Consider the following 25,098-nt stretch of genomic DNA (forward strand, 5'->3'; position numbering starts at 1 on the left):
CCTTGACAAAACCTTCCCCTCCCCCAAGCACTTATTGATGGAGATATGTAAGTTACATAAGAACTTTCTCTTTCCAGAAACTGACACTTCTGGCAGTGTTTATATCAACCTTTCTCTTTAGCCTGACTTGGCAATTCAATCAATTTATGATGCTGATGCAAGCATTAGTATTATTCATATTGGACTGTCTTGACATGCTTCCCACAACAAAGGTAATCTTATTTCTGGCCATAACCAGACTTTTTATTTCTAAGTCTAATACTAATGTAGCTTTGAGAAATTCCTTTGCAGAGTGTTCTATGTTTGAAAGGAGCACATAATATGCAGTGCACTTCTGTGATGTGCTCTTAAATAACCAGAATCAGTTATTTCCTATAATATAATGTGGGATGAAACGGAGTAATCCGAACATAAACACCTTTTTTTTTGTGAACTGAATATGATTTTTCAGCTGGAATGTTTGTCTGGCTTTGTCCCTGTTTACTTGGTGCAACTCTTAAATTCTGTAATAGTGAAAACCTAGTTGAGGACAGGGCATGAAAGTGTTTTGGGGATCATTTTCAGACACGATTATAGCCAAACTTGATTATAAAACTATTTGCCACCACAGCAATTACAGTTACAAACCAGGGCCACACTTCTACATTTGATTCCACACAGATCTATGCTTGCAACCATGCAGATCTGAAAGCAGGTATGAGAGCTCATCTTCAGAAACTGTGCTAAAAATCTTACTAAGCCCATAGTCTTACCACAGCCTCTGCTAAAATAGTTTGTAAAACAAGAAAAAAAACATGCCTACACTGGGGATCATAACCAAATGAAATCATGTCAGCTGCAGTTGTGATCACAAATACTTGTCAAACATGGATTCGACCATATATACACTGTGGCAGCATTAAGTACATGAAAATATGAAACATCTGTATTCTTGCTAGAATGATAATGACTAAGGTCTTGATGCTGTAAAGAATTATGCTTGTGCTCAACTTTACACACATGAATGATCCCATCACGTTGGGACTAATCTTGTGTAGCCAGGTAAGCACTTGCATAAATCTTTGTATGATCAGGGCTTTAATTAGGTCTGGTAAAATACAAAAGTAATTGCATAAAGGCTTTTAAACTGGATTCAGTATTCTAAAACCTTAATTTGAAGCAATAAATTATACAACAGTTAAACAACAAAACATGTCAGTGAATATTTATTTTTAAAAATTTGAGATTCCAGAAAGAAAAAAAAAAATCAAGAATATCTAATTCATACACATTTGAATCAGGGCCAGTTTTGAAAAAAAAAAAAAAATCTTCCTATGTATTCCAGAGAACTCTGTATGAGCTGCATTTTTTTTTTGTACAGTTAAAAAAAATTTTTAGCATGTTTCTAGCATATGCTGTATTTGAATTTGCAGTGGTGGAAAGTAATGCCCAGTTTATATTTAAGTATGTTTTGTTGAGAATATGCATCCTTGATAAATTCATGGGTCTGAATTTATCAAATAATAATAAAATCACCTGCCAAATGTGATTTATAAGATTTACTTACTGTCACTCCCATGAATTTGTATGATCAATTAAAATAATTCAGGTAATAATAAATGTTTCTCTCAGATTATTTTTAGTTTCCAATGTAATGGTATACTAATTGTAATGCTTAAGTAACTTCATATATTGAATAACAAATGGACAGTGCTAATGGGTTCTAGCACTAATAGAATTGTTTCCACTTTAATCAAGAGAAACAGACATTTGTTTTTACATTTTAAAACAAAAACACTTCAGAGCAAAAACTAGGTTAAATTATAGTAACTAATTTTAAAAAGTATTACAAGTGTAATCCCTGTAAGCCACGAGGCTAACTAACAAGTTTGAATGATCTAAGGAAAATCCTTAACTATCATTCTGATTTCAGTTCAACAGTGCTGGGGAGGTGATCAGCATCAGAGAAGTTGATATTCCTGTAGTTGGTCAGCAGAAACTGAAAATGAAGTTTCTTTTTATGTAAATTCTGTATGCATGTTTTGCATACCTATTGGCCAAGGTTTCCCCCTTATTTCAATAGGAGCTGGTGCACAGTGTTTTTGAAATTCAGGTCATGTAATTATGTGCCAGGATAAGAACTTCGGAGCCTAACATCAGGGATCCATTTTTAAATATCTTGATTGGAAGTTTGTTTTTTTTGGTTTGAGAGATTTTCTGTTTACATCCTAAATTACAAAATCTTCTATTTGAATTGGTGTGATTTGTGGGCTATATTAAATTGTATGATATTGCATTATTTGTCATGCAGTGATTGATCTATAGAAACCATAAATTGGGCACAATTCTTTTATGAGTTACATCCATGCAACTCTTCTCAAGTCACTTCGGGAGAGAGCGAGGTCCAGTATCTCATAAAATTTTTGTATAGTTGTATGTTTAATATTCATATTACTATAGCTTCTGAACAAATCAGTCTCAGGTCCTCATTGTGCTAGATGCTATAAAGTGCCTCCAAAGGTGCTTATCTAGTAAAGTTATACAGTAGGGTTCTCCTTCAGCTTTTGAGCCACCATCAGAGCCCTCAAAAAATTAAACAAAAAAAATCTTACATGGGAAATCTCGAAGATTCTGATTCTATAAGCACCTGCCGTCATGCTGAATCTGTCAGATAAACTGTGTGGCGAGAATAAGTATTTGGCTAGGCGAAGTCCTAAAACTGTCCGAATGTTATCTTGACAATCTTACATCATAGTTTGAAAGACAGCTAAAGTCACTGCACCATAAGTCAAAAGGAGGAACAGAATGGACCAGACTGCTGTTTCAGCAACAAACAAGACAAATTATACCCTTGAGACATTCAAGTTTACCGTAGAACAGAAGCCATCACTATGGTGCTGAACTGAACTGACAAAAAGGTTGTTGTAAGGAGAATAAAAACTGGAATTTACTATCAGCTGAATGATTGTTTAGCTAGGAAAAAGACATTTTCCTTGAGTTCAATATCAAAAGCCTACCAGTTCCATTGAGATTATCTCAACATGTGTTCTAATAATTGCTACATTAAGTGTAAGATAAAGCATTGTCTGTTGGATCAAGAATGGGTAATGTATAGATTTATGGCTAGTATTCCTGTGTAAATTGAATAATACTTCACTGTCAGACAGCCTAAGTCAAGAAAATGGTGACTTGAATTTTAAAGTAATTATATTAATTTATGCTTAAAATCAACAGGGTTGAAAGACTAAAACTATTCATAATCTGCTTTATAAATATCCCAAAACGTCACAAAAGGTCTGCAGACATAAGCTCAGGGTAGCCATTGATGTACCTCAGCAGCTGCCACAAAGTTTGGCAGTTCATTTCATCCTAAAGAATTAAGATATTTTAAAGTGTCTTTGCCACAGAATATTGTTGCATATTGACTTGAAATTGGATCTTATCTATTTGGTATTGATTTAGGTCAATGCTGTAATCCAGCATTGAACTCTGGATCTACCATATGCAAAGTACTAATTAAAAGAACCACACAGTATCATACATCAGCAAAATCAATTGTTTTTTTAACATGAATATCCAGTTGAGCGTCCTTATCTATATTGCAGTTTCATAAGAAGCTCAAGAAAATTTAGGTTTCAGAGTAGCACCCGTGTTAGTCTGTATCCACAAAAAGAACAGGAGTACTTGAGGCACCTTAGAGACTAACAAATTTATTTCAGCATAAGCTGAAAATTTAGTTGCTTTGTGTACAACTGTCATTTGCTGGCAATGATAATCCTGTAAGAAACACAATAAATATTTATGATCCCAAATGCTGGCACAGAAAGATACTTCCCCAAGATGCTTAAACCATTTTATGTGATTAACTTTTTCCTAGTTGTAACGTTCATATGCTTAGGTCACTGTGGCATCAAACATTCATAGCAAAAGCATGAAATACTATTAACTTAATTGATTCCTGTGTGTGAATATATACAAAGATAGGATAGTACCACTGAACCTGATGTTCTGAAACTGTCACAATACTGCATTTAACGCTAGAAGTGATTGACATAAGTGAAAGACCAACAGTAAAAATATTCTTTTTGTTCAGCGAAAAGCAATTTTTTAAAAAATATTTTGGCATGCATGATATCTCTTTGTTGCAGGTTACATGGCTCTACATTATACAATTAACAGGCATACTACTGGTCTGTGTTCTACAGTTCTTTAATTCCATGATTCTTGGATCCCTACTTATAAGTTTTAATGTGTCAGTCTTGCTAACAAGAACAATTCAGGTATGTGCTCAAAAACCATTTTTGTTTTGTAATAGTCAACAAGCAGTATGACAAATTTAAAAGTAGTTCAGTTTTTAGAGAAATCTCTCTTCTTCCTCAGCACTCTGTCTGTCTATACCAAAACAAGGACAGGAGACATTTGACACGGTTTTAATCAGGCTGTAACTTTATTATTAGGTGTCTGAGACTACCCAGCAAATAAGTGTACAGTGCAGGTAACCCCATGTTTATTCCGAAATTACCCATGGGGCTTTTACCAGCTCCCCATCTTTTTCCATCCAGGTCCCTCTAGCTAATTCATTGCTGGGACCTTACCATCCACCCTTCCTTATAGGAGAGTTAAGGTGGGCTCTAAGAATGGGTACTCCTATGATTGGTATAGCACGGAGTCAACCCCCTCAACCAGCCCCCATTCGTTCCTTTAACAAATACCTCTAAGTCTTTTTCAAGCTATTTATCCAGTCACTATATACCTTTCCTATGGACTACCTGCACCGGACATCTGCCACAAGGAGGCACCAGCAGTTAGCTTGGCTGTCTCCCCCTCAAACCCAGTCAGGTTTACTGCCCCTCTTTTATGTCAGCCAAAACAAATGGGCTCCAAAGCTTTTTAGGGAAACCCCATCCTCCCTGAATAATTTGGTGCCCCAGGATGCCCAAGCTGCCCCTTTTAAACCTTCCATTCCTAGGGGATGAGGCAGTGACCACACTGACTCTTTTGCAGCAGTTTTCATCCCCTCCCCCACAAAGCCATAAAACACAGTTTCCTTCATTCCACCAACCAGCCAAATACACCCCCTTGCTTAAAGGTGCAGGGCAGTCATTTTCAACAGGCTATTACCATTGGTTAGAAGATTTCCAACAGAGCAAAGGCTCAGTGATTACTCTTACTTACTGATAATTATTGGATACATCTAAAGTGTTACAATTTGGGAGGTATCAGCAATTAACATTTACAACTATGCAAACTGAGACCCTGATCTTGCAAAGGTATGTGTGTGAACAGACCTTTACACACATAGCGTCCCATTGATTTCAGTAGGACTCAGACGAGATCCTTAACTCCAAGCTGTCAGATTCTTTTGTAGGAAGGAGCTCTAAGTCAAAACAGTTGTCTGATTACAGGATCACAATTCTTGACCCATCCTATGTGGCAGCATAAAACCAGAATCCTCTAATTAGACATCTGCTCCCATCCCAAACTGCTGTGAGTGGGACAAGGAGCATTGTTAAATCTGGAGCTTTAAACTGGGAGATCATCCAGAAGGCCATGTAGTGTAGCTGATACTCATGCTGAATTAAGAGCATGCCCTTCGCCCCATTGAGAACATACTGATTTCCACAGCAACCTGGAGAACACACATGGTGTTTGAGGTCCGAATCAGTCTAGACCTCTGAGGAAGTGCTGAGGTTGGGAAACGAGATAGGCACAAAGAGGCCACCTCAGAGAGGATCCTGAGAATCTACTTGGCCATCCACAGAGCTCACCCAGGCCACTGAAGTTACAGGAGCTCTGTACTGCGAGTACGCCTTTGGTCCCTCTCCTCTTGTGTAGAAATTTACACAATTCTACATATATGGCTGATATTAATTGCTTGCTTGCATTAGGCTAATACAATAATAGTTTTTGATCATATTTAAATAAATAATTTGAAGCAGCTTCTTTCATCGCTTGTTCCAGATGTATAACATTCTAAATCTTTTTTAAAACAAAAAAGACTAAAATATTAATCTGTTTAATTTCTAGAAAAACATGAAAATGGGATGCTTGCTAAATAGACTTGGAAAACTTTTCTTCCATATACTCATGGTGTTATGTTTGACACTTCTAGTTAATAACTTTATTAAGGTAGGTAAATATGAAGTTTTCTACATATGTAAAGTTAGGAATTTGATAAATATACATGGAGTAGGCAATTTTGAGTAGTAAATCATGAGATTTTGCCTCATTTAAAACAGTATATTTTAGGAGCTGAAGAGTTTCTGATCCTTTTTGTCCAAGAATCTTTTTAACTTCTCTTTTCTGGAACCCGCTGATCACAGGTTGACCACATTTCTGCAACAACTTATGCATGCACATGAATGTATAACTTTATCAGTACTTCCATAGGAAGACTATGGCCAATATTGCTTTATAGCACCACGAGACACTCTTGTGTAACTTGTGAATCTGTTAATCCATTTCTGTTAGACTCAAATCCATTAAAAAAGTTGAAGTGCAGTTCTACTCCAAAAAGTTACTATACAGAAAGACAGCTTCTTACTCATATCTGCTCTGTGTGTACACATAGACAAATCTATACATTTGAAAAGTAAGGAGGAAGAAAAACCACCCTTATTGTCACATTATCCTCCTGGCTAGCACTGTGCAACTAAGGGAGTGTGACTTGGATTCTAGTCCTTATGTATCAACAATTTGCTTGTACAATAGATCAAAATGTAGAAGCTACCTTCAGAGCTGGGCAGCCAGAGAGTGTGGTGGCTGCTGACTGAGGGCCCAGCTCTGCAGGCCACAGTGGAGAAGTAAGGGTGGCAATACTATACCATGTTCTCCTTACTACTGCTGGCAGTGGCTCTGCCTTCAGAACTGGGTTCCTGGCCCGCAGACAGTGCTCTCCAGCTGTCTCTCTCTGAAGGCAGTGCTGCGGTAGTGAGGGTAGCAATACCACAGCCCGCCCTACAATAACCTTGTGACCCCTCCCCCCACAACTCCTTTTTGGATCAGGATTCCTACAATTACAACACCATGAAATTTCAGATTTAAATAGCTGAAATCATGAAATTTACTAATTTTAAAATCCTATGACTGTGAAATTGACCAAAATGGACCATGAATTTGGTAAGGCCCTACTTATGGTAGGGCATGATCAAAGTCAATAATAATAAACCTACCTGAAGGCATAATTTGTCCTTTATTATTAGTGAAGATGCTTAAAACAAAAAGAACCCAAGTCGACTCTCAAACTACAGACTGAGATCTCAAGACTCTGAGTTAGAAAAGTAACTGGGAATACATGATACAAAAAGTATCGAAAAACAAACATTAAACTTCACAGTGCCATTTGGGATTCAAAAGAGGAGGGGTCTAAGCTGTTCTCAGAGGTACCAGATGACAGAACAAGGAGTAGTCGTCTCAAGTTGCAGTGTGGGAGGTTTAGGTTAGATACTAGGAAAAACTTTTTCACTAGGAAGGTGGTATAGTACTGGACTGGGTTACCAAGGGAGCTGGTGGAATCTCCTTCCTTAGAGGTTTAAGGTCAGGCTTGACAAAGCCCTGACTGGTATGATTTAGTTGGGAATTGGCCTGCTTTGGACTGGATGACCTGAGGTCCCTTCCAACCTTGATATTCTATGATTTTTGCAAAGTGTATCACAGCAGAACTGCACTTTAAGGCTACAGCTGAACAATTGTGAATTGTTTCACAATTTCAGTGTCAAAATAATTTTAATATATGAAGTGTTTAAGAGAAGATGTATTCTAATTTATAGCAGAAAAATGTAACTTTATTTTCTTCCCCAATAGAAAATTCTTAATCTTGAGTCAGATGAACATATATTTAAATTCCTGAAAGCAAAATTTGGATTTGGAGCAACAAGGTAGGATATCAGTTAATCTGAAAATTTCAGTTTTACTTCATTATATCAGTTCATTGTCAAAATTAGATCTTCAGGTCAACATTTATTTCACTTATTATTTGCAACCAAGATCTGAAGGATATGAACAAGAGGTAGAACTTTTCACCTACATGCATTTTATGATTGTCTGAATATGATGAGCAAACTGTGAACCCTTCATGTAGCCACCAGTTATGAAATCTATAGTATGACTGGTTTTTTTCCTTCTCTCTTTAGAGATTTCGATGCTAACCTGTACCTCTGTGAAGAAGCATTTGGTCTGCTGCCATTTAATACTTTTGCAAGACTCTCAGATACATTACTTTTTTATGCCTACCTATTTGTTCTCTTGCTTATGGCAACAGCAGCTGGTGTTGTTGCTTTTCAGAATCTCAGGTACTGTAAGTTTCAAAACTAGATTTTCCTGAAGTTTTCTTCAGTAGGCTAAATAACTGATATAGGTGAACACAGCAGTATACAGTACACTTTGCCATAAGTACTGAACAGACAGTGAAGAGATAGGTTATAAAAAAAAAAAGACAGTAAATCCCTTCATATCTGAAGTTCAAAATGTAGTGTGTAATAAGATTTAGCTATAATCAGTCTTAATAGAGTCCCAAACTATTTTACTGACTATAAAGGAAAGTTATTTATTACCTACTACAAAATTTAGCATCTCTAATTCATTCCAGTCCCTTTCTGCAAAGCAGCTAGAGAATTACCAGTTGCCTGCACTTGAGGATCATCAGGCCCCAGTTGATATAGCCTGGTCTATGTCAAATTCACCATGTCCCTGGCACAGGGATAGGAGGAACACAGCTGGAGCATTACTGCATTCCAGCAAGTTCTAATTTGTGACCTGACCCACCTCTATTCCAGTCTATTCCAGGGGCTAATGTAGAACTGGCCCCAGAATCGGGGAGCTGCAGTCAACTCCTTGGCAGTACTGTCACACTTGGCTACAGCTGAGATTCTGGGGCATAAATTTTGTTCCCCACCAAAATACCTCAACTAATTGGTAAAGTTTGTATTGGCAATCACAAAATTTATGTGAATTAATTTTAGTATTTACAATACACTATAATGCAAATCATGGAAATAACTACACTAACATTTTTAAAGTTTATTTAAACCCATAACCAGCACCCTAGAGATGAAAACAGAAAACCTGACATTTTATTATGGAGGTACTATTACTGTAATCATTATCTGCAAGTGAAATATTTAAACACCATTTTAAGAATGAAAAGTTAATTAGTACTAACATCAGGTGCTTTAATCTCTTTGGCATCAAGAGGTTAAAATTTTAAACTGTATGCAAATGTGCAGTTTTAAAATAATGTATTGCTAAGCCTAGCACAGCATTGATTTTTTTGTTTGTTCATTCAGTGGTTCAGATAATGTCCAATCCACAGATAAAATGGAAATTTCCACAATAGTACTGAAGCCTGGAGCTGCCTACAACTTAATGCACACAATTCTGTTTGGATGCCTGGCTTTAAGCACAATGAGGTATTTTAAAAATTTCATTGTCTCTGCAAGTGGTTGAATGTTTAATATCTAACGCACTAGTAGTCATAACCCCATGCAATGCTCTGCCTTCCCCATCTTACTGCTTGCTTCCTGGTGCTATTAACCCTTCCCAGCAGGATCTTTCCCAAAAGAGTCAGACCACAGAGAAAACACACAATTTTTGGGAAAAAGTATTTAATCTCAAGCTTTTGTGATAAGCTGCCAAATTTGATCTTTTAGTTACTTCTGCTATGATGCCAAGCCTCAGTGTCCTGGGAGCACAAGAAAGTTGTGTTTAAGTTTCTCTGAAGTTACTGACCAGACATCAAAATACTTTTCATGGTTGTACATAGACTTGGCAAATTCAGTTTTTATTTTTGTATAATTTCAACTGATATTGATTTGTAAGTATTTTTTTCTGTTTTCTATTTAAATTGAAAATTTGCATGAAATTTTGTGGGGGTCAGACAATTATTTAATAGCAGCAGAGATTCAAAAAAGTTTAAGCTTTATAACCACTAAACACAAATTGTCAACATCACATCAAAAATATACAAAGTAAGCATTCTTAAACTCAAAAAAAGTTGAAGGATCATTTTTCTTACTTCACTTGTTGGTAAATTTATTATCATTGATGAAAATCTCATTGGTTTGTGAGTATGTTGTAAAATAGACTTTTACCAACATTTATCTATTAAAAAAAAAAATTCTTTCAAGCCCTCATGTACAGGCGTACCATTCACTATAGCCTCATATGATCAGTGAAAACTTGCTTATCTTCCAGAATGAAGTACCTTTGGACTTCCCATATGTGTGTATTTGCCTCTTTTGGTTTGTGCAGTACTGAAGTTTGGGGATTTGTCCTGAAATCTGTTCGTCTCTACACACCACAGAGGGTTAGAGCTATATTTCTTATGACAGTATTTGAAATTCTGTATTTTCCCGTAATTAGACAAATGAAGCTTCAGCTTGTTAAAGGTAGATATGAAATAAATCTAATGTTTTTAGGCCTCTCACGCTATATGGAAACATTTAAAAAGCACTAGTTAATACTTCTAAAATGTGTATTCAGATAAATGATTAATTTCAAATTTAAACTAGTATTTTCCTGGGGTATCATAATTTAAGCAATGCCATTTTAATGCACTAGGTGGCAATATAGAAGAAGCTGTGAAGGTTAGTAACACCTTGACTAAATAAAAATCATAGAATTTTTTAGAATTAATCAGCAGTTTGAACAGACTTACAATTTATTATACAGTGCAGGAGACTTTTTTTTGCACTTCATAGGATATTTAAAGTGCATAAATTTTAAATTAACATTTTGTGGTGGTTCGTAATCCTTCTTCTATATAGAATGATTTTTATAACTATTGGTCTTTAGCTCAGAACAAATAGGCCCAGATCTTGAAATGTGACCTGCACAGATATATGCGTATGGCATTATTCATTCCATCAGGCAAAGGAAAAATAAATAAATATTCATTTAGATCAAAGCACTTTAAACTGTGCCATAAAAAACTAATCACTGTTTGTTTTGAATTTTTCTCCTAGCTATGTGTCATTAGGTATTTGGTACCAATAGTCATATTGCTGTACCTTTCCTGTAAGGTAAGAAATGTTTTTGTCTTGATATTTTGGTATGTTTCCCCTCAGGGGTAAAAAAATTCATTTTTGTTTTGAATAAATTCCCGATTGTATATAAAAGAAGTCAGAGACCCATGTATTGGATGTTTTTCATACTGCCTCAAAACTGTACATTTGAAAATAAATAGCAGGTGAGAGGCTTTAACTAATAACATGAGGTTTATGGCTGAATTTTAAGAAAAAGATGTAACTGTATATGTAAAAAAAAAATTGATTGCCTGTTTAAATTGCATATGCATTTACTCAAATAAACAGTCGCGCCTAACTGATCACTTGCATCCTAAGATACAACAAGTGCAGGTGCAATTGTGGTAGTTATGTGTGCAAATTATCAGTTAGGAATGATTTTCATCCTATATTCTGAAAAACGTAAGCTTACATCTGTTCAAATTTTAAGTACTTATAGGTGAGTTGCAGTTAAGATACAGATTGTTAACTGGTGTAATGATCCATTTTAGGAGCAGAAATGATTATCTTCTGCTCTACTGCTGTACTTCATTTTATGCAATCTTTGAAGTAAATCTACAGAATTATTAAACCAGTCTAAGACTTATGTTATCATCAACACTGTCTCAGGAGAAAATAATAACAAGGCTCAAGCTTTTATATGTAAATACATGAAACAATGTGTTTATGCAACACCAAGATAAAATAAGTTCCATAATAATAGCATATATGAAGTAGACTATTAGGCTGATCAGCCTATCATATCACTGAGATTTAGATCATTAATTTAAGACAACTGGGCAGGCTATTCTTTTAATCTATATTTATAGAAACAAACAAAAAAAATATTCAGGAGCTACTTTGATGCAGAAATTATTTCTGCTATACCCAATGGGAGACAAGATGTTTCCCTTGAAATCATTAGCTTCAAAGAAACTCAAGGTGAAGCTTGTTACCAGAGTTTAAAAAAAATGAAGGGAATCTTCTTCATAATAACCAAGGAACTGCCACCTAGCAATAGAGAAAATTCTGAAGCTCTGTTAAGTCTCCTTGTGAATTTTATTAATTTATTTTAAAAGCAAATACAGTTCAGAGGCAAAATGAAAAGTCAAACTATTAACATAATCTAGACCACTGTGTCCCACTATCTCATGGTTCTTTTTCCCATTTTGGTAGATGTTTTGGGGTTTTTTGCACATTTTTACGGATACTGTTTTTTCCTTTCAGTATGCCAGTTTAGGAAATGTAGCACCTCTCCACATCCCAGAGAATGGATGGAAGGTATCCGTTTTTACGTATGCTAGAGGTGTCAAGCCCTTTTTCTGTAGAATACTGTCTCGGATAACATACCAATATGATGAGATTCAATCCAACTCTTCACAAGCTGAGATCTTTGAAGCCAATATCCATTTCTGAATTGTCATTAAAGCATACAGGGTCCACTGAAGTGAAAGGGAGACTCCTTTGACTTTTATGGGCTGTGGATCAGGCCCATAGATATGTTCAAACTACCTGAAGAGCCCAGTATCTAAATAGCACAGGTATTAAGGAAAAGCAGGCTAATTCATAGAGTTTAAGAGCTTAACCCTATAAAGGTACTGAATGCTCAATGTGAGTGAACAGATTTGGCTCTTCTCAAAATACTTGACATCTTTCAGGCTCAGGCCCTTAAGTAAGGACTTTCTGAAAAGGAGATTGAATTCTCTGCTAGCTAGGACTCAGTTTAAAAAACTTTGAAAATAGCAATTCCCCAAAATTCTGACTTATTACTCACTCTTCAGGGCCGAAAACTTTTCAACAAATAGATTAAAATGCTGTCAGTGAACCAATCCTCAGAGTAGGGCCAAAGAAAGTGATTAACCTCTCTACTGAGAGAGATCCAGAATCTTTTCCTTCCGTGACAAAGGAATGGTTTATGTATATCACCCATCCCAACCTTTGCAAGAAAGCTGAAGGTGTAAGTTGATTCTGTTGAATATCAAGACATACAGTATATGCTTTGCACCTAATAAATTATTTTCACACACCCCATATGTGCACAGACTGCATAAACATCTTCCATATTTATTACATGTAAAAATAAAGTTTAACCGGCCATCATATCTGATTCTTGTGAAGGAGTTGTAAGCAAACCCATTTAGCAAAGCCCCTTGAGGTTACACTTATAAGAGGAAATATGCATTAGCCCCCTCCCCTTAACCAGCAATTGTATGGGATTATTAACCTAATCCTGAATGAGCTAATGAAAGCTTCTTTTAAGACATGTGGCTGCTACAATCCCAAATACTTTTCCTGTAAGATTATTTATTCAGCTACAGCTGTGGCTGCAACACTAGCCAGCTTTTAGATTAGTTACATAGCGTGTCTTGAGATATCTACACACTTATTCACATGAATTTTCTACATTAGTGTACTGCAGACTACAACTTTCACATAAAACTAAATGCTGGAGGATTTCCATGCGTAATGCAGATATACAGCCGCTAACATTGATTACGCTTATAGTTCCATTCCATATTTGTCCAGCAATTATTGCTTCAGCACGTTAGAGGTTTAAAGGTTTGTGGTTTTTTTAAAAATCAGAATTTGTAGTCATTATCCAGATTGTTTAATGTCTTTATATGCATTCTTTACAATTTAAACAGAAGATTATCTATCAAATTGTGTTTGTATGAGTCAGTTATTCCTAAACAAATTGTTAGTATTTGCTAAGGCCACGAAGCTGATGAAGTCCAGAATTCCCATTATGCCATGAAATCCTGACTGTGTTTAAGTAAATCTGAATCTTGAGAAATTTAGTTGGTTAGGGTACAGATATCTTTATTGTAGTCCATTATGCCTACGTCTTTACAGAGACTGGCATGTTTAACAATGTAGTCTGTAAGATTGAGGTTCCATAGAAACATGAGGAAAGGACAATCAATCTTATTTTTAGTTAGGGATATTAGGCTGGAAATCATAAGGATGATATTTAACATCCTGGTTGCTTTCATCTTTAGGTGAACTAAAACCGTATGAATAACTTTAGCAGTTCTCGTTTTTTCATTACACAATGAACATAAAATGTAGATGCTTAAATTTATTCACCCAAATAAGTGGCCTGATATCTTTAGAGGTGTCAAGCACTAATGTCACTAATCAAGACCAACGGGAAGTGCAGGTGCTCTGCATTTTTATTAAACTGGCCTCTTAAATGTCTAGTTTTAGGCCCTCAAATTTGAGCATTTTTGTTTAATCATTTTATAAAAAAGTCTGCAAGCTTCTTAAATTTACTAGTAGACCAAAGTGGGGAATAAATTCCAAATCTGAGGGACTCTGGGAGGATACATCCTGACAGCAGTCTCTCTTTTAAACAGAGTGTTATCCAATGTATCTTCTCCGATCTCAACTGCAGAAGTATCAGACTAGAAGAGAGGCAGTCAACACAGTAGATTTAGGACTTTGTAAGTCGTAACAAATAACAGACCAGTAGGCACCCAGTACAGTTTCCAAAGCACTCTCACAATATCAGCTACAGAAACAGACTGCCACATTCACTACTAGCTTCAGTTTCCAAGTATATTTAAGGTGTAGTCTAATCTCTAGGTGATACAACCATGGACTGGTCTAGTTAAGTTAAAAAGCCACCTTGATTATTGTACTCTTATCTGATCTAGCATCAGCTGGGGACCTCAACAGGCCCCAGATTGCCGATCAATCAGAGGGGCAGATATACTAAAGCCTTTTAGCTCATCTATAAGGGAGAAAAGATAAATACTTCAAACCAGCCATTACACTTATTTATTTAGTAATTGAGCTCTGTTCCAATATCCAGAATTTGGTTTGTTCATTTTGTCTTCAGGTTGTTTTGTTTGTATTTCTAGTTCTGTCCAGGAATTGTGGATGAGCTGTCAGAGCTGAGAGAATTCTATGATCCAGACACAGTGGAGCTGATGAACTGGATTAAGTAAGAGTATTTTTATTTAAGTTAAATGCTATTTATAATAATCCAATATTCTTGTATATAGTGCTGTCCTGTTCCATTTGCCACAGGTCATCAGTGAACTATAGTGACCTGTGGGGATGATTAAAGGGGAGTGGGACATCTAGGGACTAGAAATCAGTGACTGTGGAAAACAGATAGTTGCAACTCTTGCCAGCCTGCTATGTCCTGCTACAGTAGTTTACCACTGTTTGGCAACAAGGCTTCTGGAAACAAGTTGTCTCCATTAGGTCCTGTGGGTGGATAAGCACAGATCATTCCCTTGGCTGAAGAGGTGAGAGAATCTTCAGTTTGGAGAAGGTGATGGTCAAAAAATGTATTGAAATCAATTAATCTCCATGTGACCTTTCATATCTCCTCAGATGCACTTCTGTTTCATTTGGTCTTTATTTTTTTTTTTTGATAGCATTAAAAAGTGAGGGGCATTCACTTGTGAAAATCTGTTTTCACAGAGTATGCACGTGTCAGTCTCTTCCCCTTACTTTAAAATAACTCAATCTATGTATATATTTGTAGTGGCTTCCTGGCACAGGGACATGGTGGTTTTGGTGCAAACAGTGGACTGAATGCTGCACTCAGAACTCACAGCCAAATTAAACCTGCACAGCTGCACTGAAGTTAGAATTTAGTCCACTGTCTGCTTTGCTTGAGGTGTGCAAAATATTTGAACCTACTCGGATTGGAGGTGTATCAGGGTTTACCAGAGCTCTGGTGTTTGTCATCCCTGGAAATGGCATTTATTTGGAATTCTGACATAGCCATTTGCTATCTTATTTTTAAAGCAGAATTGTGGTCTTGAGAAAGTATTTTGAAAATAAAACATGAACCTGCTGCTTTTTAGTCTTTTAAGTATTTTGAACACCTTAGTATAGCTCTGCATTATTTTACTTCCAAGTTTGCTATTTAATATCCCACATTTGAATAATTGAAGTTATTAGGGTTGCCAGTTTTGGTTGGACGTATTCTTGGAGGTTTCATCACATGAGCATCTTCAATTCAAGATTAATCTTTAATTCCTGGAGACTCCAGGACAATGCTGGATGGTTGGCAACCCTAGAAGTTATATGTGTGCAATGTATTGTGATGGAACTAGTCACTCAGCAGTTTTACAGCAACTAATGTTTTTCATTCTTATCAATAATCTTATGAACCATAATGCTGTGTTTTCCTGCTCTGCAGCCTGTGAAAATCAATGTAATTATTCACAAGTAAATGTTACTAATTTTAGAGTGGTATTCTGAAAGCAGGCCCATTTTTGTCTCTATCATTTAGTATCTTTTGTAGCCACATTGACACCACCTCATGACTAATTTTTTATCAGCCAGTGCCATTTAATGCCATTTTTTTTATTAAGAGATGGTAAATATTTGATAGCTCAGGTCTCTTGAGTCCCATATACAGAATTTGATATAGATTTGTACCTAAAATATACATGTGGCTTTGGTCCCAGCCATGAACTGGATTTCACTTGATGCAGTGAGAATGATTTCTCACATCTTCCCTCTGCTGAAAATGCTAACATTTTCATTTTAGTGTGTGACAGTTAGATTAAGTTTTTTTTTCTTTAGGATTTAATGCATTTAGAAATAATAATGTTCACATAGAAAAATTAGTTAGTTGTGCACTAACTGCAATCAAACAAATTTATGGCATGCACTTTAAGGTTGGATTGATATTTTGTTAATTTAAAATTAAATTGTGGAATCAGAACATTATACTGTACTACCACTTGGCAATTTTGCTATAGTTAAAGGTCTGCCAGAATTTGTGTTATAAACTTTTGATGTCAAGAATTATTCATTCATGTGTAGAAAATGAAGTGTGGCTGAACTCCAGTTTGTCATATATAATATTGAATTAGGATACCTTTGTTCCATTTTTTGCAAACCTTTCCACATCAAAAAGGCCTTTGAGTCTGACAGATCCAAATACAGTATCTTTTGCCATGTTTTGGACCATTACTAAAGAATATTGTATCCTTTGGGTTGTGATTTTATACATCCTCTGTTACAAAAATGAGTGAAAAGGGAGCAGGAGTGTACGTACTGGAGCAGTAAAAAATAAAATAAAGAGGAAACAACCAGTGTCTTAAGGGTAGCCCTTAGAGCTTTGTGTTCCCATGTAGGAGGTATGGGAAATTCTTAGCTTTGATCTCTCTCCCGAAGACAACATGAACACACTCATTTGTGAGATGGGGAAGAAGAGCAGAGTGAGCTCCCCTATTCTATTTACTGCTGGTAGGTGATCTAGGAGTAATGTCTTCTGCCTTCAAGGGAGATCTGGTCTACACTTATGGAATCTTTTTTAACCAGACCAACCACAATGCAAAAAAGTTTGTCACAAACCTAAAACAGAGGCCAGATTTGTTGAAAAGGTTTACTGAGATGTGAATCTTTTTGCAAAGCTTGGCTGGCTTTCCAGTGCATTTGGGCAAAGTGTTGAGTGAAATTGCAGATAGAAACCATGTGAAACTCAAAAACAAAAGGGCCTGGGCCAAAAAAAGAATAAATTATTCTTTTTTTACAAATCAGTATAGTGAGATAGTGGCCATATTCCATCTTCAAGCTAAGGACAGCATTTCTTCCCTACAGTGCCATTACTGACCTATGCCACAGTGCCTAGTTTCATAGCTCAAGAGAACTCATACTGGCAGCTAGTGCATGTGCTAGGCTTTAAGCAGGGACACTAACTAGTTTTGCCCTTTTTCCTCAGACTATTGGCACCATACTTTGAGCCACAGACTCTGATGGCAGACCAATTCATGTGTTAACTGACTGCCTAAAATGGGTGCATGCCCACTTTACAGGTGCATTCAATTGTGTGTGCAAAATTTGAATGCACAAAAATCAAGGCTAGGATGAAAGATGCATGTGTTATTTTCTGTGTACATATTTCCTCCCTCTTTTGTGATGTTGCAATCTTTCTAATCCAGAGGCCAAATTGGTCTTGAGAGTTTCCGTGAATATGTTTTATTGTCTAACAATGTCAGCTAGTCCTATAATATTTTAATGCCATTTATTCACAGAATACCACATTTTCTTTTCAGGATGAGTCTGCTCTAGAGTGCGGTGTTTGAGAAGCCCTTTTCAGAAAATGCATTCTTTTTCTATTGAATATATTCCTTCCTTCTTCACCAGGGCTGGCTCTAGGCACCAGCAAACCAAGCATGTGCTTGGGGCAGCACACTTGCAAGGGCAGCATTCTGGACGCCTTTTTTTTTTTTTTTGGCTTCCGGTGACAAAAGCCTAGAGCCGGCCCTGGCAGCAGCAGCACATTGTGTGCTGCAGTTCGCGCTGCAGGGGAGCAGCGCCGCACCTTGTGGCTGGGCCAGGCAGGCTCCGAGCAGGGGACACTCGGACTGGGTACCGGCCCATGGGGCACATGGAGCTGCCTGCAGGTGCCGCAGGGTGGGCGCCCCCCAGCGCCACAGCAGGGGCTGGGCGAAGCAGCCCAAGTCACCCAGGGACTGCAGCAGGGTGGCCAGAAGCAGCAGCAGCGGGGCCATAGAAGGGCTCTCCTGGGCTCTGCTTCCTCTGGGGCTACCCTGCCCTGGCTCCTCAGCCCCTTGCTGGGGCAGTCCCCTGGCTCTGCCCTCCTGGATCCCGGCCAGTCCTGGAGGCGGGAGCCCTGGCTGGAGGGACCCTTGGCTGAGGCGTGGCCCAGGAGCCCTGCTGTTTACCCTGACCCTGTCAGCGCCGGACTGGCTGGAGGTGAGGGAGGAGCAGGCAGTCAACAGTGGTTGGGGGGAGCCCAGGGCTGGGGCAGCACAGGGTGCAGGGGAGGGGGGCAGGTTGGGGGCAGCTTAGAGCGGCAAAAAACCTAGAGCTGGCCCTGTTCTTCTCACTTGATTAGTAAGAGGATAACCTGAGCTTTGCCAGCTTTTATAACAACCTTGAACTCCACAGTCCGCTTTCAGCTCCTGAAAGCTCTTAATAGAAATAGTAACTATTTCCTACTGATACAACCTATAATTGCAATGTTTGCTATTTCAGTAGGACCTCCTTAAAACAAACATATTGGATTTTCATATCAGTTTACCAAGAACAGAAAGAATTACTACCACTTTCTGAAGTCTATGCAGGTTAATCTCAGACCTACAATTCCTATAAACCCTTTTATTTTTAATGAGTTATTCTGTAGTTTTTTATATAATTTATAAATTCTTAATAGTGTAGATAACGCAAGGGTTTGTGCATTATATTATAGTGCTCAGTTTACCCATTAGTTCAGCAGTAATTAACTTGTTGAAGCTTAGAGCTTCAGAAATAAATGAGATTATTTGTTCAAAATGCCATCAGGTCTGCTTGGAATGACATTTAAATTATATAATGTAAATCAGTTTGACCTGTAAGTCCTTGTCATTATTTAGTGACATTTCTTAGAGAATAAATTGTTTGCAGTTTGGGCAGCCTGGTACAGAGTTTGGCAGAAAGCTATAAAAACAAATTATCCTTTCATTTTATATATCATTTGTTCAGATATTTGTAAAAATTGCTTCGTTTTTCTGTAATAGAGAAGTGCCATTCAGTGGTTTGAAGCATGTTAATTGCTTTAGATACAGATAACAGCTGTTAGTGGGTGAATCAGGTAGAAGTATTAGTGAAAGATGCATACATGAAATGTTGCAAGTCATGCTGTACCTTTAACATACTGGCTATGTGTGTCATTTCCCTCTCTTATGGCTAATCCATAGGATCAAAGCCTGCTACTTATGATCAGATGAAGGAATTACTCTCTCTATCTCAAATGGTGGAGTCTTGTGCTTTGTTTCTGGTTCAGGGTTCAGTTGCTGCTACAGCTCATTGTACGGACCATTATATGTGCATACTGCTACATTCCAAAAGAAAGTAGTTTCTTTTTGATGGAACATTTATTCATGACACTTGTAGCTTTGAATATTTTAAGTGCAAATAAAATATTAAAGCGAGATTAAAGACTAATAACTTCAAATAAAACTGGTTTTACAAACTACAGAAAAATCATTTTTCAGTTAAGTTAAACTGGCATATTAAAAATTATTATCTATGCCCTTTTTGAATGAGATTAACATGGAACTGCAAGAAGTTTTAGGAAAGGTTTATGATAAATATTAATTTGTTTTTAAGCAGTATCTTCTGGAGGGCTCTAGCAAAATGTAATGCTCTCCTCTTAACATTCTCAAACTTTATCAGGTCTCCATGAAAAAAAGACTGATAGTTTACAGCCACCATTTAATAAGGCCTCTAACATACACCTTTAGATATTGGCAGGTACATGCACTGGTATGTGAAGAAAGCATATTTCTGTATCAAGTTACCCAACAATTACTTGATTGTTAGGTTGCGGTTGTGTGTGTGTCTCTGGCTGTGGGTATTTATGCTTCAAATTCCCTCCTAATTCCATTTTAGTTTGTGCTCCTTTTTATTGTCCTAATCTCACTTTATAATCTGCCTCGGTTATGATGCCTACAAGACACTGGACAAGTGCTACACAGCTGGTATACTGTAACCACTTTTTATTACACTAATCATAAGTCTCACTGCTACCTTGTGCTCTGCCTTATCTGTTTGTTGTATCCACCCTTTGTGTCATCATATATTTAGACAAATTTCTGGGTCAAGGACCATCTCTTCATTGTGTAGATTCAAAATGAACACAAGGATAGTTATGATGAATGACAAAAAATTCTTGCATTCTGATTGATCCATGCTGTCAAACAGATTGGATCAGTATCAATGGAGAGCAGTCATTTGGTTAGGAGTGAAAGATTAGAATTGCAACATCTTTTCTGATAAGCTACTTTAAACACATGACAGGTAGATGCCTACAAATATTCGCAGGCTGTGTAAGCTAGCGAATAACATTATAAATTGAAATTAGTAGGCTTTACCCAAAAAGACTAGCTTTAAGCAGCTATTTGCATATCTCAAATAATTTAGGATTTTCAGGCCCAGATTTTCAGAAAGCCTCTTTAATTGTGTCCGTAAAATTTGCAAGCACATCCATTTCTAGTTTCCAGAACTGACATTTATGCATGCAGTTTACCCATTTAGCAAACAGATTTATTTATGAGGGCCTAGTCTTTAGGAGATTCATTGCAAATCTTTTCCATCATGTTCAGTGACTTCAAGAATCAGTCACATTTTCTAGAACATTTTACTACCTGAGATGAAAGAGATTGGGGGATGGGGGAACACAGTTCTCCTGATCTCTAACTCTGCTGATGCAAAGGGCTACCTCAAAGATTTCCTCAATGTTCTGAACATTTGTTTAGGTCAAACACTCCTAAGAAAGCAGTGATTGCTGGGAGCATGCAGTTATTAGCAGGAGTCAAACTGTGCACTGGAAGGATCTTAACTAATCACCCACATTATGAAGACAAGAGTCTAAGGGAGAGAACAAAACAAGTAAGAACATTCTGATCTTGCTTTCTTCTAGTTCCTATTACTATAAGATGAGTCTATCCCACAAAAGCATGTACGCCTGAATGGAGTGTTGAGACAGAAATAATTTTGTTCACTGTTTCTAGTTTGTTTCCTGGTGCAGTTCAAAGTATTGGTGTAATCTCTGAAGCTTTTAATGGTTTGTGAGTCTGCTAATTTAGGGCCAGATTCTGATATTCTTACTGAGAGACTCAGCACCAAACTTTCAGCCCATGGGAAAAGAGAGCTAAAATGGTTTTCAGCCATGCTTGCACCCTCGTATGTAATTTAGTCTGCCTTATGGACAGCAATATGACCCAGAATATACACTATCCTATATGCTACAGTCCTATCTCCTCAGAGGGACAGCCACCAGCTGCATTGGGGAAATTCTCCCCTAGTTGGATCCAGAGCTTTTAGAACCCTTATATGTCATCCTGGCGCTTTACCTAGCATAAGAGGAGTAGCAGTGAGAATCTCACCTGTTGAATAGTACCCTACAATATACATTTGTGTAGTCCCACTGATTTCAGTATACATGTGGCATAAGTGCTACTAAACTTGAGTAAAAGCATCAGAATCTGGCCCTCAGAGATCACCTTCCCTCCTTGTGTGATGACATGGCAGTTGCAGTCATCCAAAGCTATGGAGCTAAAAGCCATCTGGTTTAATTAAGAAGAGACATTTTCAGTGGAGCAACCTTGATTCTGTAGCCTGTTCCCTTTCCTTTATTGCAGCAGAGCTGATCTGTTGACCTTTAGTGCATGTCCCAAAGACTGTTTTCTCACAGTGTGTTCAGAACAGTAACTTTAGCTAAAGTGGCTCGGGGTCTCCTATGTGGAACAGAGCCAGATGAAATAAAGTGTACAGTTTTATACATACTTGCTGATATGGTTTAATCCACTAAAACGAATAATATAGCAATAATGCTTAAAGAGAGGGGACACTTTCTGGCTGTTAATGATAAGAGACTTGGGGAAAATTTCATTTTCCCCATTAACGTGTCATGATGTCGGAAAAAGAGCACTAGACTACAGCACTTTCAGCCGTGCTTGTGGTGGTGACACTCCAAGCCAATGGGAGAGAGCTCTCCCATCAGCTTAACTCCTGCCTTTATGAGAGGCAGTTCACAGGGCTGTCTACACCAGTGCTTAGGTTGGTATAAATATACGTTGCTCAGAGGTGTGGATTATCCACATCCCTGAGCAATGTAAATTTATACGCAAGTAGCCTGTAGTGTACACAGTCTTACTCTTTTGGGGGGGGGGGGTTTGCACAGAATTCAGAGGTGAAATCCTAGCCCCACTGAAGTCAATGACATTGGCTTTGACTTCAGTGGGCCCGGATTTCACCCACTCTCTAATTCTTGTTGCTGTTCTTCACATTTTTTCTTGAAGAAACAAACCATAAATGTGCTGTATAGCCTGTAGTAAACATAGGTATTGGTGAGAACTACAGAATATATCTTGAAACATTAAAAAGTGAAATATAAATACAGAATTTTTAAATGTTTTAATCTATTACAATAAAAATGACAGAACACTGACAGGTATCAGACTGACACTCCTTTCTACCATTAAAGACCTACAAATAAATAACCAACAAACACGCAAGCTAAAAACAACCCTACTCTAAGCAGAGTACTGACCCCACAAGGGAGAGCTGCAAGAAACTCCATGAGGTCTGTTAGGGACTTGGCTGTTGCTGTTGATTTTACATGGAAAGCATTTAGGTGCTATGTTGGGTGAAAGGGTAAATCCTTTTACATAGATAGAATGACTATATTTCTAATACATTTTGGAAGCCATATGAGAGATGTCTGGCTATATAGTAACCAAAGACAATGATATTTGCCTTATACTTGGAAGGTAATTGAGTCACGTCTTGAAGATTGTATTTTAAAGACAAACATCTCATCTTTCTCTGGTTCAAGATGGAAAAAAAACAAAATATACAGTGATAACGTCTGTTTTGCTCTTACAACTTCATTTTTCTGTTTTTGTAGGTTTATCAGGTATATGCAAAAAGATCTCCTGAAGATGTCTACAGCATACTGAGATCCTTTGGAACAAACTATGTAATCTTAGAGGACAGCATATGTTATGAAAGACGGCATAGCAGAGGCTGTCGGTTACGAGACTTGCTGGATATAGCTAATGGTCATGTAAGTGAAGTACAAGGTTTTAGAAGGAAAAATGTATTTTGTTTAATTTCCTCTAGGAGAAAAGCAATTAACGTTTGAGTCTGAAGCTGCTATTATATCTTTTCCATTTTACAATGAGGGTGCGAACTAAGGCCCAGTGGAGCCATTTTTCATCTAGAAGTTCAGCTAAAAGGAGTCTAGCTGCTTTGATAGTAGTAGGGGGAAAATCCCCACCTGCTGGACCTCAGGTGAACACGGCACATGCATAGTGTTCCCTGTATATAATCTTCCAGAGCCTGGGAGGGTGGAGGCATGGTCTCCAACAGGGAGAGAGGCTGGGTAACGGTGTAAGAAATATGGCTGTGCGCAGGGAGTTCTCACCCCTTACTAGGAGTTGGCTCCACAGGGTGAAGGCCTTAAACAAACTGCACAAATGCAAGCAAAATTGCATAGACTCTGTGCCACAGACAAACCAGGGCTAGAACTTAGCCTTTTAACAATAGTGCAGTGGTGCTATTGTAACACCTAACATTTTAATTTGGTCCTTTCTTCCCAGTTGGTTCACATTGGCCCTTTGAGCATATTCCTGTTTTTCTAATGCTTAGAGTTCCTTGTTATGACACATGATTAAGTGTGTTTCATAAAGCTTTTCACTTTCTTACAGGTCATGGATGGTCTAGGAGAGAATGAACCTGATCTGAAAGCTTCACTGTATCCTCGCTTCTGTGAGGCAATTAAAAAAAACTTGTCATCTTATTCTATGTATTTCACTAGAGCATTCCAGAACAAAACATTCCATGTTTACAAGCTTGCTAAACATAAATAGCCTATATTCCCAACAGTGGTTTTAAATTCAGTATGTTATTGCTAGGACCACAGTGGGAAATGCTGAAGTTCACAAAATGTTACTTTTTTAGGCATTTTACATTAAGTGTTTCTTGTTTAATTAATGTGATTCTTCAGGTAGTTTTAGACAGTTTAATTTTTATAACATTCGTGACATTGATAGGGAATTTTCCATTTTTAGCTGACTGAAAAACGTGCAGAATAGGCAGTCTGCGTCAACGCTGCAGAATGACTAATTTATACAATTCTGCTCAGGATTTTGAATATTTTACTGTACCATGAACATGATAGAAGTAAGCTGAGTCTAGGCCTTGTTACTTCATAACTAAATGTGCGTTAGCTGTGGTCTTTGAAGACATTAAAACAGTAAAAACTTTTGGTTTCAATCCTAGAAACTCATCCTCACAGGCAAACTTTTCTGCCCATGCAGAGCCTGTTTTGTCTTCAGTGGGACACTCTTGGACCCTTAGGCCCACATAGTTTGGATCTGATGGCAGGATCGAAGCCTCTGATAGTGAAAACACATTGGAGACTAGGGTAACCTCCATGTTGTCAAACACTTTAATTATTCAGATGTGTGGTGTTGCTTGTTTTTATGCTGTTTTAACACCATAGTAGATCTTAGTGTATTTCTTTTGAGACTTTAAGGTTGGAGCATGTTTGATACATGTAGCACTTTGGTATCCTCTACTAAAGGCAATTTAAAATGCTCAGAACAAGTATAACAAATGAAATACAAAATCCTTC

General features: G+C 37.4%; 1 protein-coding gene across 2 annotated transcripts in view; it reads left to right on the top strand.

Annotated features, from left to right (window-relative positions):
• Positions 1 to 24,859, top strand: part of DPY19L3 (dpy-19 like C-mannosyltransferase 3) — a 44,843-nt gene extending 19,984 nt beyond the window's left edge. For both annotated transcript variants that reach the window (XM_032788610.2, XM_032788613.2), the window contains 12 exons: positions 78 to 212; positions 4,128 to 4,259; positions 6,007 to 6,108; positions 7,783 to 7,856; positions 8,112 to 8,270; positions 9,264 to 9,386; positions 10,171 to 10,282; positions 10,941 to 10,997; positions 14,843 to 14,925; positions 21,215 to 21,347; positions 23,368 to 23,526; positions 24,170 to 24,859. In XM_032788610.2, coding sequence (XP_032644501.1) covers positions 78 to 212; positions 4,128 to 4,259; positions 6,007 to 6,108; positions 7,783 to 7,856; positions 8,112 to 8,270; positions 9,264 to 9,386; positions 10,171 to 10,282; positions 10,941 to 10,997; positions 14,843 to 14,925; positions 21,215 to 21,347; positions 23,368 to 23,526; positions 24,170 to 24,331 — 1,431 coding nt within the window. In that variant the 3' untranslated portion in view covers positions 24,332 to 24,859. The remainder of the gene's footprint in view (positions 1 to 77; positions 213 to 4,127; positions 4,260 to 6,006; positions 6,109 to 7,782; positions 7,857 to 8,111; positions 8,271 to 9,263; positions 9,387 to 10,170; positions 10,283 to 10,940; positions 10,998 to 14,842; positions 14,926 to 21,214; positions 21,348 to 23,367; positions 23,527 to 24,169) is intronic.
• Positions 24,860 to 25,098: the final 239 nt, after the last annotated feature.

This window comes from Chelonoidis abingdonii, chromosome 19 (assembly GCF_003597395.2).
Source record: "Chelonoidis abingdonii isolate Lonesome George chromosome 19, CheloAbing_2.0, whole genome shotgun sequence".
Taxonomy (NCBI): Eukaryota; Metazoa; Chordata; order Testudines; family Testudinidae; genus Chelonoidis; species Chelonoidis abingdonii.